The 18,664-nt window shown below is 37.8% G+C and overlaps 1 protein-coding gene across 2 annotated transcripts in view; it reads right to left on the bottom strand.

Annotated features, from left to right (window-relative positions):
* The window catches only part of LOC126095301 (ubinuclein-2), a 381,847-nt gene that overhangs the window by 32,974 nt on the left and 330,209 nt on the right, over positions 1 to 18,664 (bottom strand). For both annotated transcript variants that reach the window (XM_049910091.1, XM_049910092.1), the window contains one exon: positions 14,041 to 15,927. In XM_049910091.1, the coding sequence (XP_049766048.1) occupies positions 14,820 to 15,927 (1,108 nt within the window). In that variant the 3' untranslated portion in view covers positions 14,041 to 14,819. The remainder of the gene's footprint in view (positions 1 to 14,040; positions 15,928 to 18,664) is intronic.

Below are 18,664 nucleotides of genomic sequence, written 5' to 3'. Positions count from 1 at the left end.
TAAAAAGAAAGATGATGAGACTTACCAAACAAAAGCGCTGGCAGGTCGATAGACACACAAACACAAACATACACACAAAATTCTAGCTTTCGCAACCAACGGTTGCTTCGTCAGGAAAGAGGGAAGGAGAAGGAAAGACAAAAGGATATGGGTTTTAAGGGAGAGGGTAAGGAGTCATTCCAATCCCGGGAGCGGAAAGACTTACCTTAGGGGGAAAAAAAGGACAGGTATACACTCGCACACACACACATATCCATCCACACATACACAGACACAAGCGGACATTTGTGTGTGTATATATATATATATATATATATATATATATATATATATATATATATATATATATATATATATATATATATATATATATATATATATATATACTGTGAGGCTACAGTGAAGATCTCTAGCTCTTTAAATAAGTGTCTACAGGATGATCTTGGATGAGCTCCAGCAATTATTCTGATTACACGCTTCTGTGCAATGAACTCTTTTACTCAATGATGAGTTACCCCAGAAAATGATGCCATACGAAAGCAGAGCATGAATAGGCGTGGTAAGCTAATTTATTGAAATGTATATCGCCAAAATTTGCAATGACCCTAATAGCATAAGTAGCTGAACTCAAACATTTCAGCAGATCTTCAGTGTGTTTTTTCCAGTTAAACCCCTCATCAATGCATACACCTAGAAATTTTGAATATTCTACCTTAGCTACCGATTTCTGATCGAAGTCTACATTTATTAATGGTGTCATTCCATTTACTGTGTGGAACTGTATGTATTGTGTTTTGTCAAAGTTTAATGAGAGCCCATTTGAAGAGAACCACTTAATGATTTTCTGAAAAACATCGTTTACAATTTCACCAGTTAATGCTTGTCTGTTGGGTGTGATAGCTATACTTGTATCATCGCAAAAAGTACCAGCCTCGCATCTCCGTGAATATAGAATGGCAAGTCATTAATATATATTAAGAACAGCAGAGGACCCAAGACCGAACCTTGCGGCACCCAATTCTTGATTGTTCCCCACTTTGAGAAATAACCAGTTTTTTGCATATTATGTGAACTGCTTATTTCAACTTTCTGCACTCTTTCAGTTAGGTATGATTTAAACCATTTGAGTGCTGTCTCATTTATGGGGCACAGTTTCGTGTTTATGAGCTGGAAGTCAGTTTTCTGAGCAGACTGGAGTTAGTTGCAAGAGAAACATGCTCGTAGTTCTGGAGTCACCTGCAGGTGTCGTTAGTATGTGCACTGATGAAGAGCAAAACTATGTCCCATGTTATCTGGAGCAAATTGTGTTGAAATCAAAGCGCATTTTCGAGGGGCTTTCATTGTTGGTAAGGGAATCTGTCCTCATTGCAACAAGGTTGTGCGAACCTGTCTAATCTCTCGCAAGCCAGTTGGCCATACACAGCTGTGACTTCTTCAACATTGGAAAGTGCGGACACTCTGATTTGAGGTGATCGACGGATCACTATCAAACACTTCGTTGCTCAATTGGATGTCTCTGTTGGTAGTGCTGACACACTCGAACAACAGTTGGGGTACTCAAACGAGTGTGCCTACTGGGTTCCTCGCTGCACTTCCATCTGTTTGACCCAATAGAGGATGCATTCCACAGGAAGCACTATGTGGATGACGGGGAGGTTATTGGTGCAACAAGACGTTGGCTCCGACATCGACCAGTGGAGTGGTACCATGTGAGTGTACAGACCCTCCCAGTAAGGTGACATAAGGCCACTCCACTGAAAGAGATTATGTTGAAAAATAGGATTCTGTAGCCAAAAGAGTGGGGAATAATACGGTGTGTTGGAATCCCGAATAAAACCAACCTGCTTTCAGAAAAAAAGGTGTTGCATTACTTATGGAATGCCCCTCATACAATAGGGACAAACTAAGTGAGGTCATTACATCAGATTTAGGAGGATAAAGTTTGCTTTGTCAGCCATCTCGATTTATGTTTTCTGCTATGTTCCTAAATCTTTTCACGCAAATGCCAGGATGGTTTCTTTATCAAGGTCATGGCCGACCACAAGTAATATCCTCATAAAAGCATACTTATATTCTGTGTCTGCCCATATATTTTTGAGCTACTGAAAAATTGGACACGGGGTTAATTTCACACGGGAACAGCGTATTTCTGTTCTTACGATGGTATCACTGAATGCAAGCTTTTATTTCATGCGCAATTTGCTGTTTACATCTTATGTATTGTCAATCATATACGAACACACATTGTTGCAGTTGGAACAGTGGTGTGTACAGATTACAGTGCAGTGTACAATTGTTGATAGCTATCTTTATGCTAATACTTTCATCTTGTACAGGAAGAGAAAAAAACGATAAGCTTAATTTGCTCATAGTTTACTTAGTTAAATGTTAAGAAGGAAATGTGAATACAGTTTGTCTCCACATCTCACTTTCGCTAAGTGTAGTGAACTATTTACAGATAACTACACACATTGGGGTAATATCAGACAATGCCATGTACCTACAAAAGGTTGGCTTGGTGCTCTTCCGAGGTGCAATTAAGACACTGAAAACCTTGAAAAGATGGTTGCTGTTGTAAGATCATAAAAACTATCTTATAGAAACACGTCAAGCAAATTTAATGTATCATGTTCGACGTTAGAGAATAAAATTAATAATACAAACCCTCCAGTGATTGGAAGGCCTTCTTGTCTTAAGTACCATTGAAGAGAACACACTTGTTCGTGGTATTTTAAGGGTTGCACATTGGGGTTTTTCTTTTATCTCTGATGATGTTAGGTACATAGTGAAAGGATAGCTTGATAAATGTGGACGAAGGGAAAAATGTTTTCCTTGTAACATGCAGGGATTGAGTAGTCACGGTCATTCTTACAGCGTCACTATGCCATATTAAGCGTCTGGCTATCTGAGAACATTAAAGGCAACATGCCAAAGTGAGTTACGAGGCAGAAATCCAATTTCCAGAATGTTGGTGAAAAAATGGAAAATATCGATTTCAAAAATGTAATCAATTATGATGAGACCAATCTGTGTGATGACATTGAGGAGAAGTATGTGATTGACAGAAGGAGAACAAAACGTCCTGAAAGGATCTTAGATTCTTCTAAGATTAGTATATTTCAGTAATGATGGGTGCCACTGGGGATGGAAATCTATTACCTCCATATGTGGTTTTAAAATCAGAGCATCTATGGGACACCTGGCAAGGAGGTGGTCCCAAAGGAACCCTCTATAACCGCAATAAAAGTGGATGGTTTGATCTGTCTACATTCGAAGACTGGTGTATTACTATTGCACTGCCTTACCTGAAGTCAATGAGAGGGAGAAAGTTACGTTAGGAGATAACTTTTCAAGTCATATTTCGCTGCGACCAATTGACGACTGTGAGAAAAATAAATTCTCTTATTTTGTTGCCACCAAACAGTACTCATATATTACAGCCATTAGACGTAGGTTTCTTCAGACCTTTAAAAGCTGTTTGGCAGGCAGTGCTTATGCAATGGAAGAAAAGGTCCCAAGGGTCAGTATCAAAAGATGCTTTCCCCTCACTTTTGAAGGAAACACTTTTTTAAGTGTCAGCAACTGAAGAAGATAATATAAGAAGCGCATTCTGTGCAGTGGGATTAATTTCATTTGACCCTGAAAGAGTCCTCAAAAATTGCCTGAGGGAGATAATTCTCAAAACAACTCTTTAGAAGGCTGGTCTTTGAGCTTTGAAGATATGCTTCAGAATGTTCACTATGGAATGAAAAATAACACAAGAGTCCAATGAAAGCGAAAATTAGATGATGTCCCAGGAAAATCCATTTTAGGCATTGATATGATTAAGAGAGAATATGCTGGCTCAGTGTCTGAATTGCTTGTGAATAATGATGCAATATCCACTGGTGACAAAAGCAACAGAGCAGAGGAAGCACTTCTGGGAGTGGAGGCTTTTATTCTTGTGGTTTATCCACAGATGACGGGGAGGGGGGCAGCAAAATAGGCAGTTTGTCACAATCACAACAGAAGTGGGTGCAAAGGAAGTGAGATTTCTGCATCCACACTAAGGCAGCGAATCTCTGTTTATTTTTCCTGTCATTCCAGATGATGACACTGTTGACAAAGGCCAAATTGAAAGTGTGGCTAACTCCAAGAGAAGAAAAGGGGAAGTTTTCTTTCACTCATAACATATTGTAGGTTGTTATTGATTTCATGTGTTAGTAGACTGTCTTTATTAATGAAATATTTTGTAAATATGTTTGTGAAAGTTTTCTAAATGTGTGTCAAATGTTTACTGAAGATGTATAGAATATTTTGAACCATCTGTAGAAAATGTTTTCTAAACATGTTTCTAAATATGTGTATTTTTTAAGAAGATAGTCACTATCTGAAATTACCCCATTAGAGGGTAATATGGGCCTTTGCGTGAAAATTCAATGAATGTCTGAAATTACATCATCAAAGGGGTAACATCAGACAGTTTTTATTTGTTAGATTCTGGCTCACCAAAAAATATTTTTGCCTAAAGTTCTTTGATCATATTATCTTCCAACATCATCCATAATATCTTGCACTTTTTGTCACGAGAATCTAATGTTCTTTACGAAGTTAACTTAAAGAATATGAAAATTCCATCTGATCTTACCCCACCTTACAGTATTATTACGACAAATCCTTTTTCAATTAAGTGCTAGTATAAGTAATAACTAGCTAGGTAGACGATTTTGGTAATTTTACTCATGTCATGCAAAACCAAAACCTCTAAAGATCTTTGAGAACTTAATGACAATTTGTTGGGTGAGATTTTACTATCACATTCACTGAATGTTTCTCCCATAGCTAACTGTACACTTGTCTCAGCTCCAGTCACACAGCATTTGCAGATAGATGAAACCCAAGTGTCAGTGACAAATATCTTACGGCTTAAATATGGACTCTTTATCTTTGTTATTGAACCCTAGTTGATCATTCCAAAGCTAACTATCTCTTGCTACATTTACTATGTAATGCATGTACTATCTCCATCACATTTTCCTTGTCAGGTTTGAGTGCTCAGGTAATTAACAACCATTATCTTGTTAAATTACTATGAAGAAATATTACTCTATGTATTTAACATTACAAACACAATAATAGCATTATAATTACTGGTACCGTCCTCCAAGTTCACAAAATTGTTTAATTTTGTGTATGTTTGTTGGCAAAGGTTCAAGATTTTATGCTACTCTATTACAGGCAAAATGAAATCTTCCTGGTGGCTGATGGAAATAAACAATTGGTCACTTTTTTCTGGTATTTCTTTAGTATTTTCTCTCTCTATGGTTTGTATTATGCATCAGTATTCAGGCTTGAGTGTAATAATCAATGACATTGAGAGTTGTGAGGTCAGGGAACTCTGACAATGGGACACACCTGTGCCTTTATGTGAGTCAAGGTTTAAGTAAATGAATGGTTTATGGAACAGCTACTACTCTTGGGGTCAACAAATGGCAAGCTCTGATGATAGGTTAGTAATACTTGAAGAAGAGTTATTTAAGATGAATCTTGATTTTTATCTGAGCTACAGCTAGAAAACAAAGAACACAGAAAATTTAAAAAAGAACACATTTTATTACAGGGAAAAAGAGCATTGGGAAAATTGTAATGTAGGCTTCATTATAAAAAAGATAAGTGAAAAGAATATCATAGATATTGAAGGAATCTTAGACAGAAAAAGTTGAATTGTTTTAAAAACAAATGAAAGATATTCCTTTGAAATCATTCAAACTGTAGCATCCATATGCTCACATTCTGATGAGGTGGTAATACACCTCTGAAAAGAGTTATAGACACTGATCAATAACAGCAAACTCCATCAAAAGATGATAATGGGCAATTTTAGTGCCAAAGTGAGACAAAAACTAAAGACTAATTCTTTACTGGAAAACTTTGGGTGTATGATAGAGGTCATTCATTAGTAGAACTTGCTGAGAACAAAAGGTTTGTATTTGGCAAACAGTAATTACAATTAAACTGCTTGTATTTGCCAAGTGATGATGAAATATTACAAGAGACCACAGATTTGTAAGATACAGAGTCAAAACTGATACAAAGTTAGAAATAAGCACACTAATCAGGCAAGAACTGATAAATGTAGATTATCTGAATGTGTTTAAGGATAAAGGAGGTGTAACAGATTCTGTTGTATGACAACACAGATAGATAAAGTAAAAATTGAGTGTTTTGAAAGGTAACACCAGATAAGAAGTTTAAAGTCATTTGAGGTACAAAGGAAAAAAAAAATAGTCTAGGAGGTAAAGTTGTTTTAATATGAATAATTAAAACTGGAAGAAAAGTCATACAAAAGGAACTTGCAAAATTATTTACCGAATTCCCACATAGGAAGAAAACTCCTCCAAACTGGAACATGCTAAAAAATTTGTTCTATTTCACATGAAAGGAGACTAACATGACAGGCAAAACAGTAGACATATCAGCCATCTCTCCTTAATTTAGACAACGGTTGCTATAGTTACCTTCATCCATTTGATTTTAATCAAGCAAAAGAATAAGATCTATTAATACAATACTGGGAAGTCCCTAGAAGATTACAAGTATGGAACGAGTAAAAGTAACCATTCACCATACCGTTAAAGCACTGATAAACCAAGATGTATGTAAAGAAGACAGAAATTCTTGCTAACCATTCTGGCAGAGTCCTTTCACAAAGTTAACGGACTAACAATATGTGTATGTACACAAACAATTGTAGACTGGGCGTAACAGAAGGCATGGTGTTAGGGAGAGCAGTGGATGTGGGATGGAGGCTAGCAGAGACTGAGGCAAGGAGGGCAGCAGGACTGGAGCATGTTTTGGCCACACTTAGATGAAGGCCATTCATTTGGTTGGACAGAGGATTGGTTGTCATGTCCCAAGCAATTTGGCACAAATGTTTTGGTTTCCTCTTTATGCTTTTCAGTCTTTGAGGAACCCAGTGGGCACAAACCCATGAATATGCTAACATTGTGTCAGCACTACAAAGAGAGATGTCAAGTGAAGATATAGTTGCTCGACTGTTATTTGTCAATCATCTGAAATAAGAGTGTGTGCACACTGCAGCCATCACAGTTGTGTGCAGCTGGATTGCACACGGAAGATCAAACAGATTTCTTTCTCCTCGTTCTGTTGACAACAGATGCTTCGCCCAGCTTCTATTCACTGCCTGGTGTTTTTAGACATTCTGTTAATATTTGTGATGGTGTGGTTTTCCACCAAAAGAAATTCAATAAATGATCATTATTTGGAATGCACCTCAGTTGCAACTGCTGTTTTGAACACTTGTTACAGTGCTGCAATCTACCAGGAGTTACTGGAAATACATGGGATGACATGGGTATGTTTAAGGCTGTTGCAAACAAAATCATGCTTTTTGCTGAACCAAAACTGGCTGAGGGATGCCATACAAACATTGTTTGAAAGAAAGCAAACATTGTTGCACTTCTGAAAGCAGACATGGAAGTTGAAGATCTGAAAGATTATCAGTCATTATCTCCCCTACAAAAATATAAGCAAAGTTGATAATAAACTGAATGAAAGCTTATATCAGAGAGAAAAATATTACATCTCACATCCTAACTATAACACAACATACTAAGGGTGAATATAACAATTGAGTAGTTATGGGCATGGTATCACACCATTTACAAAGCTATGAGCTGGATGTGACATTGTCTGCCACAAACTGCAGGGGAAGAGCAGCAATGAGATGACCCAGGATCTTATGGTAATTACAACCATCAAAATCACCTCAAAAATTATTCCTGTGCTGGATTTCAGAGAAGTACAAATTAAATCAGCTAATAAAGTATAACAAAAAAATTTCTATTAGCTGAAAATCTTGATCAATATAAAATGTAAATCAAAAACTAAAGCACTGTTTAATGAAAACCCAATGAAAGCTACAGTTTGTAATTTTCCCCTTCATTTCAGGCAAGACTCGAGGCGGCCAACAGCCACATAGAGAGAATAATAATGAAGCAATGTTCCAATACAAATTACCTAGAAGTAACTCTTCAGAAGCATTGCTTTAATACCAAATAAAAAGTCAATGTTAGGAATAATATGTTATGAAATTCATCCTGCATGACCTGGGGATGCCACTATTCATTTATGACAACTGCTGTGAGCAAAGTACTTCTCCACTGAGGAATATTTTAGGCACACAAGGAAATCTACACAAGCCATGAAAATCATCTGCCCTCAATGAAAGTTAACTACTAATAACTGACAGCCTAACTTTTGCAAAAGCCACTAAAATTATCATCTGCTCCGTAAGAGATTTTTGCAGTTCACTATAATCTCGGTCACGAGTATGTGAACTTTGAGGAAATAATAGGAAAAGTAATAATTAAATATTTTCCATGTATACTCAGGTCGAAGCCATTGCTAAAGGGTAGGAAAACAGGAGATCAAGGCAGGTCTGCAGACAGAAATTTTCTTTCACAACCTGTGGAACTAAATTAAAAAGACTTATTTATGAGCATTACTGGCAGATTAGTTGCATAATTGAGAGAGAGAAAGAGAGAGAGAGAGAGAGAGAGAGAGAGACAGAGACACACTTGGTTTAGCTTCTCTCAGTGACATTACACATTACACAATCATTTTAAATTCAGCATTATAAGCTAATGAGGTGTGCTTTGGAGGTGCCTGGCTGAATTCAGAGTTCTAACAATGAAAGAAATGTGGAATACGGCAAGGTACAAAAGTGAACTAACAAGTGGCTTATGGGCTGGCTTTCTTCAGTTTCCTTCATACTAAGGGATTTGAAGGTTCATGAGAAGGTAGCCTTAAGACTAGTAATTACAAAGCTGTTGGTTCTATCCTTGCTAATAGCAACCTCCCCCCCCCCCCTCCCTCCCCTTCGCATTCTATATTTACTATCAGGTGGAAATGTTTAAGTAACAAATATTGAACCATAATTTTTATATTTTAGTTATTAATCACTTTAGGATAATTTAAAATTTGTTAGAAGCATTTGAAATGCCTCAGTGTTAAACGAAAAAATTATATCCATCAATAATGCCCATGAATTTATGGAAACTGCTGGGGAAACAGAAAACTTGGATACCGCCTAATAAAAACATGTTTAAATGCAAGAGATTTGCGGCAATTCATTCCATGCACAGACATTTGTGCAGATATCTGTGCAGGCAAATTGTTGCTTGTGGGTGGGCCTTAAAAGTTTCCAGGGGTTACAGGAGAAAACAAAGAAAATACAAGCACAAAATTGACTGAAGAATGAAGGGAAATAACGAAAAACTGTTGGAAAGAAAAATGGAAAAAAGAAAAAAAGGCACAAGTTACTTCATTTGGTCCTCAAGAGACCAAACCAATTTTTTTTTTTAAACTGTTCAGTTCTAAAAATAAAATATTTTTGTATTTTCTATTAAATGTTTTACATTATTTGCAACAAATTTTGATTTATTGTGAACATTTACATTTTCACACGATTAGTCATTAAAATATAAAAGATATCATTTTTGCTAAATATTATGATACACTATAGGTTAATTAATGTTTCCACTTGTTAGTAAATATACATTTGGTTTATAGCCATAAGGTCGTAATACAAGGCATAATTCTCTGCCAAAGGTTTTATCTTCCACTGCTGGAGACTTCATCACATGCTTTTATGAGTCAAAAAGCTGTTACAGACTCAAACAAGATCAGCAAGCTGAACTGTTTATATGTATCGCTGAACGGTTTATATGTATCCATCCAACGGTTGGTTGATGATCTCAGCAGACCTCTGCCTATTATTGTGGAGTCACGCCAGCTAATGCTACAGAGCTTGTAGTGGGGAAGATTTGGCACTGTGTTTACTTCAGCAGTAGGGCCCACAGATTGCCCAATTTCAATCCTCCTCATTTTCTATTGGAATTCTTTTTATGTTTTAGAACTTTAATGGCCCCTCTGTACATCACAGCATAGTAATTATTAGATCTTTCTAAAACCACGGTGTCAGAGAAACGAATTTGGAGGTTTCCTGGTCCTACCGTGTGATCTGCTATTGCTGATTGAGCTGTCTCACCTAAGTGACAACTGCTTTTGGGTTCTTCGAGGCAGGTGTTAATACTTCTTTTTGTAGTTCCTACGTACACTTTGCCGCAATTACATTGGGTTTTACATATTTCTCCTTTGGCAAGCAGTGGGTGTAGGTCCTCTGCACTGTAAAAATATTCGCGCAACTTTCTCATTGGTTTCAACACTTACCAATATTGTGTTTTCCAAGTCTTTGTTGATATGAACTGCCACACTTTTTTTTACAAGAGGAAGGAAAACTCTCCCTTTAATTGGTTCTTTTCCATTGGGAACTCTAGACCTTTTAGGATACAGCACCCTATTTATCTCTTTGTTGGAGTAGCCATTTCTTCTGAGTGCCCTTCTTAAATGATTGAGTTAGTGCTCCAAATACTTTGATGCACAGATTCCTTTAGCCCAGGCTACTGATGTTTTGATTACTCCCTTTTCCACTTGGGATGGGGTAGGAAGTTTTGTGGAGGTACCTGTCTGAGTGAGTCGGCTTTCTTTTGTAAACCCTTGTCGCCAGTTTTGTAAAGGCCTCATTGTTATTGCTGTGCAGGCCGAGTTACCATTGTTGTTATGGTAGGTTGAGTTTGTGAGTTCATGAAGCGGCTTCTGATGCTGTACATCGCTAAGGCAATTCCTCCCTGCCACTATATAACACAAAAAAAGGCCCTCAATGGCTAAGTGCAAATAATCGTAGGTATACTTCATAGTACATAGCAAATGCAATTTACAACCACTGTCTGTTCACTTCTAAGACTTCACTAAATGACGTTCCCTGTCTAAGTCTGCTCTGGATGATGATCTAAAACCAAGTGGACAAGAGCGGCTCTTCTACCCTCGAGTAGGCTTCTGTCCATTGTCATCTAGACATTGGGGGATTGCACTCGGCCGGCAATTGGCCAAGGTGAAGTCGATATCTTTATTCTCAGCACCGCACATGGCACTGGTTGAACTCGTGCAAGTGGCGAGTCTCTATGGCACTGGCACCAGCTCGCATCTTTGTGCCTGTGGTGCTTTTCCCTTGGCTGTATCTCATTTGGACAAGACAGCATTTTCCGTAGTCTTTACGCAGCCAAGTGTACGTAGGAACTACATAAGAAGCATTAACACCTACCTCCAGGGACACAAGAGAAATTGTCACCTGGGAAAGACAGATAATTCAACAGAAGCAGACCATGCACTAGGACTGGTAAACCACAAAATTCGTTTCTCTGACACTGTGGTTTTAGCAAGATCTAGTAATTACTAGGATAGGATGTACAGAGATGCCATATAAATTCTAAAGTACAGAAACAATTTCAACAGAAGACAAAAGCTGTGGGCCTTACTGCTGAAGTAAATAAACAGCACCAACTCTTCCCCACTACAGCCTTTATAGGATACATCAGCACAAGTCCGCAATTGTAGACAGCAGTCTGATGACATCACAAACTGACCACCGCATGGATATATACAAACAATTCAGCTAGCCAAGCTTGGTTAAGTTTGTAACAGCTTTCCAACTCATTAAAACCTCTCATGAAGACTCTAGCAGTGATAGACGAAATGTTAGGCATCTAATTTTGCCTTGTACCATGGCCTTGTGCCCGTATATCGAATACTGCAAACACTGGCCGTGAAAGCCTGTACTATATGAGTAAATATATAATTTACATATAATGAAATAAAGAAAAAAGAATATCGTTTGCTAGTAAGGAGTATCAAACCAAGTAGCAATGATCAAACCAACAACTTGACAATAACTCTACCTTTACATTACCCGCTCATCCATAGGCCATTTCATTTTTAAAAGTTTTGTACTTAATGGCAGTTGGAAATCTTCTAATCTTTAAAGGCAATTTTTTTAAGGTTTTTCAAGAATGGTGTCTAACTGCTTTAGGAAACTGATGTAGCACTATCTCCAAATCATTAAGTATGAGGAAAATCAAAGAGGGCCAGTCTGTAAAGTTCCATTGAAAGCAATATCCTACATGCCTTTGGAGATAGGTTTCATTCACTTTCAGGATCTTTGAGGCAGTATATTTTTCAGATCCCTTTTTCCCCTCTTATGAACTATGTAGGAACTAAACTACAGTTAAAACAATTATGGCATCAAAATGACAGATAGTTGCACTATAGTTTTTTGTAACAAAATCAAGCTTTCAGATTTAATGAGGATTTTTTTTTCAGCCTAAATGCACTCATTTCAGAAGACTGCAACAAAAATCAAGTATATGCCTAGAAACACACTTGACTATACACGTAGGATACATGGGATGGCCAGAAATAGTCTACAAATCTTGTAAGGGCTTTGCAGCGTAGGTTGACCCCAGAAATAATTGTTAAGAAATAAATTTGATACAGCATTGAAGTTAACCAATCAGTCCATTATGCACACAAATTCAAGTGGTCCATTAGCGGAAGAAAGAGAGAGAGAGAGAGAGAGAGAGAGAGAGAGAGAGAGAGAGTTACTTTTAGGGATTCAGGATTTCTTTACTGGAAGTTGTTTTCATAGCATAAATGATAGCGCACAAGACTGATCAGCCTTTGTTTTGAGTTCAATCATTACTAGTATCCCATGTCCAATTTTTTATTACACTCTTGGAACATGTATGGTGACACAGTCTCTGGTGGGCCACTTTAATTTGCATGTGCAACAGCCTGATTGGCTGACTTCAGTGCTAATTAGCTCAGAAATGGTACAACATATTAAATATTTTTCTTAACAATTGTTTCTCAGTGCTACCTGCCCTGCAACACCCTCACAACTTTTCAGACTGTTTCTGATCATCCTGTACAAGTATGTAAAGGATCTGGCAAGGATTTTCCCCCACCCCACGAAAAAAGGCGAATAGTTGTCTTTTCTCGTATCTGGTTGTATCCATCTTGCAGTTGCCATTATTGTAATATTCTAAAAACAACATGTTATTAACAACCACCCATGATGTGATAACTGGAACATTCATAAATAGCAGCCATGAATAGATAATTAATGTCTCACACACAACAACATAATGCACTTGTGATCTACGGAACACCACCAGATGTACTAACCATATGTAGAGTTTATAGATTTAAGGGAATCATATGGACAATTTAGTTACCAACTGCTCAACTCTTCCCACAAACTTGTTTCGCTTATCTTATTCTTATCCACCACAATACCAATTTCTACTCATACAAAATGGCTACAATAATAATTTTTTGTACCAAAAAGTATTTCACATGTTTCAAAGTAGCTTACTTCCAACATTAAGAGTTACTTTTTAGGGATTCAGGATTTCTTTACTGGAAGCATCACATCTATTACTCTATTCCTACCTCATAACATACGTTCAAGACTTTCAAAAATACTTTTTCCGGGGGAGAGTGGGGGGGGGGGGGGGGGGGCATAGAAGTTCGATAGCTGAGCTGCTATCATCAAAACCCAATTTATGTGCTTACTTACTGCTCTTTATATAAGCATGGTGAGCAATTATCATGCCCATACAACCATTTAAATAGACCCAAGATTTTCTCCACACCCACTATCACAGCACTGTCAGCCCCTTTACCAGGAAAACAGCTAAGACACACACAGACAAACAGATTGAGGAAACAGAAAATTCTACTAAACACTCTCTTGATCTGTAATGGTCATTGGCTTACACCACCTCCCCCCCCCCCCCCCCCCCCCCCCCCCCTCTGTTCTACTGGTCACCTTCTTCCTTTCCTTTCTTTTTTGTAGCCTCTGAAGAGGCAACTCAAGAGAGAAACAGTAATATTATATTACTATTAAATTTACTGCAAAAATGGTTTGTAACAGAGTTTCATCTATCGTTCAGTAGCCTGTAGCATTCATTTTTGACCTTGGCATTTAATTTTTTTCATATTTTCAGTATTCTTTGCAAAAGGGAATACAAAACTGATATAACACAAACTCCTATGTACATGCAAGTGTGTTTAAGATATTGCCCTTAATATTAAATTATGCAGATATTTTAATTTCTTTTTATGTGTTAGATAACTTACCTTCCACTGTTAAAGAACTGTGTTTCATTGCAGTTTGACCCCTGCTGTGGGATTGGCGAAATTGTTATAGCACCTTTTCCTGTTTTGAAGTTCAAAGTCTCAATCTCCGCCATTGTACTATCACGAAAAAATATGTTTTTGAAACTCTTCTTGGAAACCACTAAACAAAATGTTTGTTTTCCCAAATTCACTTGAAGACTTTGGTGATGAATGGGCACTCACTATATTAGCATCTTCAGATTCTACAACAGTTTTTAAATGTGAAGATTTTGAATTACTTACAGGATGCACTGAGACAGCAGAGTTTCTGGGTTGAGTGTATTTTTCTGCAGTCTGACTGGTATCTTCACACACTCATATTCTGTAACTCAACAATTGATTTTCATGACACGACTAATTTCTTTGCCTATTTCTATATCAGCAGCAGACTGTTTGGACTCACTATTTACAATTGCATCATCAAATTTCTTGTCACCGTCATTGCTTCTCTTAATTTCCATATCTGTTTCTTCTTTCTCCTGGACATTTGTATCCAGTTCCCTTTTAGATGCTTGTGAAAGGGTAAAAGCCATCAGCACTAGGTGTGACCCCCAAATGTTTCCCTTCACTAGTATGTAGCTCTTTTGTACTCTGATTGGAAGTGTTTACTGGAGAAATCACTTATCATTTGGTTTATAATGTCAGCAGCTGCAGCAGTTTCTTCGCACAACTGCTTGTCTGAATTCTTTGTAAAGATTTTTGATGCTTGAGATTTCAGTTCTGCTGCAGAATGAATGGGTTCAAGACTTGCAGATGGGGAGCTCTTTTGGAATACCTTTCTTTCTTTTTCTTATTTCAGTCTTCATTTTGGTATGAGTAATGTTACGCATATCGTCCGATCTAAAATTTTCACTCTTCTGATTATCATATGCGATGGAATTGTCATTTATTATTTCAATTACTTCTATACCCTCCTCTTCAAGATTGCCGGGTAAAGTAAGGTTGCCAACGTTGATAGGTGACCTTGTCCTCTCCTTTGTGGCATCTTGCAGAATTCTTTGCTTCAGGCTTATAACAGCTTTCGTGTTGCCTATAGTGTTGGAAGATTGTACTGAGGAAGAAATGGCTGGAGTTACACTAATGCAGTCTGGTAAATTAGCTAGAGAAAGTGCAGGAGACTTCTGAGAGACAACAGTCTGGGAAGAAACAGTAACAGGTATAATACTAATTTCAGAGTTTATTTTACCAGTACTGCTGCTCACAGATGGAAGAGATTGCTTACCCCCACCACTGATAGTCAAATCCAAACCTTTGGAAGGAACTATATCTACACCACCTTTAGTCTTACACTGCACAACACTCGCTACTGATACTGAAGGTGATAGCCTTTCAGGAGTACATGTAGGGCTCTTTTTCCCAGAAACATTTTGTCTCATAAACACATCACTACCACTTTTCACTTTCACAGGGCTACTTGACAATAAATGAGGCACTCCTACTTTGTTACCACTAGATGCCTGGGAAGCACTACGAATACTGCTACCACTACTGGTGGAATTCACTGACAAGACACTTGTAGGATTAGTAAGTGTCTGATTAGCTGCTGGATTAGGTAACGCTGGGGTATTTTTAGGTCTAGGAACCACATTTCCTGCAGTACCATGATGAAACATTGCTGTGTTTAGTTCAGATTTCATTTTGACCACAGCTCCAGCCTGAGGCCTTACAGTAGGACCAGAATTTGGGTTTCCTGAAGTCTGCCCAACATTCTTCACTATTTTAAGTCCAGTACTGACGCTTGCTGAACCACCATTTGTATTGTGGTATGATGGTGTTGGCTGTGTCTGATTACCAGTTGATGGATAAGGTATTTTCCTTGGAAGAGCAACTGCCTTTTTCTTCTTCAGCCTAGAACAAATGTACAAGGCTTTAATAAAAGTATATCAATATACAAATCCCCCCTCTCCAACACATACAAACAAAATCAACTGACGAATTTACATAGGAGGAGTGACTGAATCCATTACCCAGAAACTATTTCTTAAAGCCATAAATAGCATAAGCAAGTAATCACACAATAGTGAAGTCTTAATACAAGGTGTACACACGCTGGGAAATCTGAGGAAAACCTGAGAACTTTTCCATCTGGAAAAAAACTCAGAAATTTTTTAGACTACAAGGAATTGTTCCTTGTTTTAGTTTTCAGTTAAATTTTTGTGATTTTGATTGGCAAAAACTGATAATTTAACAAGAATTTTACTTTAGCCCACTATTGCAGAATAATAGCACAGCAATAAAACAAATTAGAGAATAACACCGAAACAAAACTTTAGTTGCAAAGAAAAAGCAACATTAACAGCAACAAAACACAGTGCACCCAGACGTGTCTGCTGACAGCAATATGTGCTAGAGGCTTTATGACGAAAACTATGCAATTCTTCGTAACAACAAACTACTTTTAACAAGCTTGACATCACAACTGTTTACATTTCTAACAGGTCGTGGGAAAATATTGTTAATGGTGGTTTGAGAAGCGTTACTTTCAAAGTAGATTTTCTTTTACACAAAATGAATTATGTTATTGTGAGAATGTGCAATTAATTTCTTAAATCACCGCGCATTTGACTCCCAGTCAAAACTTTAGAAAAAAAATGGGCCCAGACCACAAGCCATTTCATTATTTAAAATTTTACTGGCACATTAATGTTTGATATCTCCTGAAAAAAAAGACACCCACACCAAGCTCCATGGTTAGTTTTTCATAGATTACCTGCCAGCGCTTTTGTTTGGTAAGTCTCATCATATTTCTTTTATATATATGGATGGTGGGACTTTCTAAACAAAAGCGCTGGCATGTTGATAGAGACACACACACACACACACACACACACACACACACACACACACACAAACACACACACACACACACCAAATTCAAGCTTTCGCAACCAACGGTGGCTTCATCAGGAAAGAGGGAAGGAGAGGGAAAGACGAAAGGATGTGGGTTTTAAGGGAGAGGGTAAGGAGTCATTCCAATCCCGGGAGCAGAAAGACTTACCTTAGGGGGAAAAAAGGACAGGTATACACTCGCGCACCTACACTGTGAAGCTTTCTATGTGGGAATGACCAGCAACAAACTGTCCATTCGCATGAATGGACACATGCAGACAGTGTTTGTTGGTAATAAGGATCACCCTGTGGCTAAACATGCCTTGGTGCACAGCCAGCACATCTTGGCAGTGTTACACCGTCCGGGTTATCTGGATACTTCCCCCTAACACCAACCTATCAGAACTCCGGAGATGGGAATTTGCCATTCAATATATCCTCTCTTCCCGTTACACACCAGGCCTCAACCTCCGCTAATTTCAAGTTGCTGCCGCTCATACCTCACCTGTCATTCAACAACATCTTTGCCTCTGTACTTCTGCCTCGACTGACATCTCTGCCCAAACTCTTTGCCTTTACATATGCCTGCGCGTGTATACATGTCCCCTTTTCCCCCTAAGGTAAGTCTTTCCGCTCCTGGGATTGGAATGACTCCTTACCCTCTCCCTTAAAACCCACATCCTTTCGTCTTTCCCTCTCCTCCTCTCTTTCCTGATGAAGCAACCGTGGGTTGAATTTTGTGTGGGTGTGTGTTTGTTAGTGTCATCTTAATCCCATTCGTCTTTCTCTTGTTTCTCCCTATCTCCTTTTCTCTTGGTTCTTAACTGCATTATTCATTCCACTTCAGCTTTCTTGTCCCATCAATAAATCCTTATTTCTTACTCACTTCTTCTTCTATCTCTGGGGTGAACCTAACACAATGCTTACTAATGTGCTATGTAAGACCTGCTACTCCCTCACTAATGTTTACCCCTTCATCTTTGTCTCCTCTCATCCTCACTACAGCTAGGTTCATTTCATTCTGTGACCTGCCCTCCTTCCCTAACCCATCCCTCTTTCCTATCTTAAGAAGAAAAAAGAAACTAGGATTTCTGGAACTAGGACTGCGACACAGGCATCACATGCAGGGAATACAGTGACAGTTAGGAATTAATGTACAAATAAAATGCAAAAGGTTACATACTACTGAACTTTCACTAGTTTCACTTATCAAATACGAGCCTCTTCAGATATTCATTTCTTTGACAGCAGGTTTAAAGTCTGCTTGTCACCACTGTCAACATTAAGTGTGATCTTACTCTATCATGTTGTCATCACAGCATATTTGAGAGAGTAACGGAAATGGAACTTCAATTTATTTTTAAAATTGCTTTTTTACACTCCTTTTCACTCCTTATGTAACACGGAAGACAGAGAGAAAATTTTCTGCCCATTAAATCTGAAAAATGTTGACACCAATTATTTAGAATTAAATTATACAATTTTCATTTATTTGCACAGCTGATTCATCATAGTCTTAGATCATTTTCTTCCTTCTGTACAAATTGCTTCAGGTTACTTAATTCACTGTGCAGGAGCTATTCTAAATTTACCACTGTAAGAATCTCTATTAATTCTGATTTTTAAATATCGTTTCTTCTTGGATATTTTTCGTTTAATTATTTTCAAAATATGTTCCAGAATACAAATAGTCCATCAGCGAATATTCTGTTGAAAAGTAGAAAAATGTAATTTGATTGTTCTCAGTCAGTAAATG

The sequence above is a fragment of the Schistocerca cancellata genome, chromosome 8 (genome assembly GCF_023864275.1).
Source record: "Schistocerca cancellata isolate TAMUIC-IGC-003103 chromosome 8, iqSchCanc2.1, whole genome shotgun sequence".
Lineage (NCBI taxonomy): Eukaryota > Metazoa > Arthropoda > Insecta > Orthoptera > Acrididae > Schistocerca > Schistocerca cancellata.
Note: the sequence above shows the minus strand (reverse complement) of the source record. Positions and strands in the feature narration are given on the sequence as shown.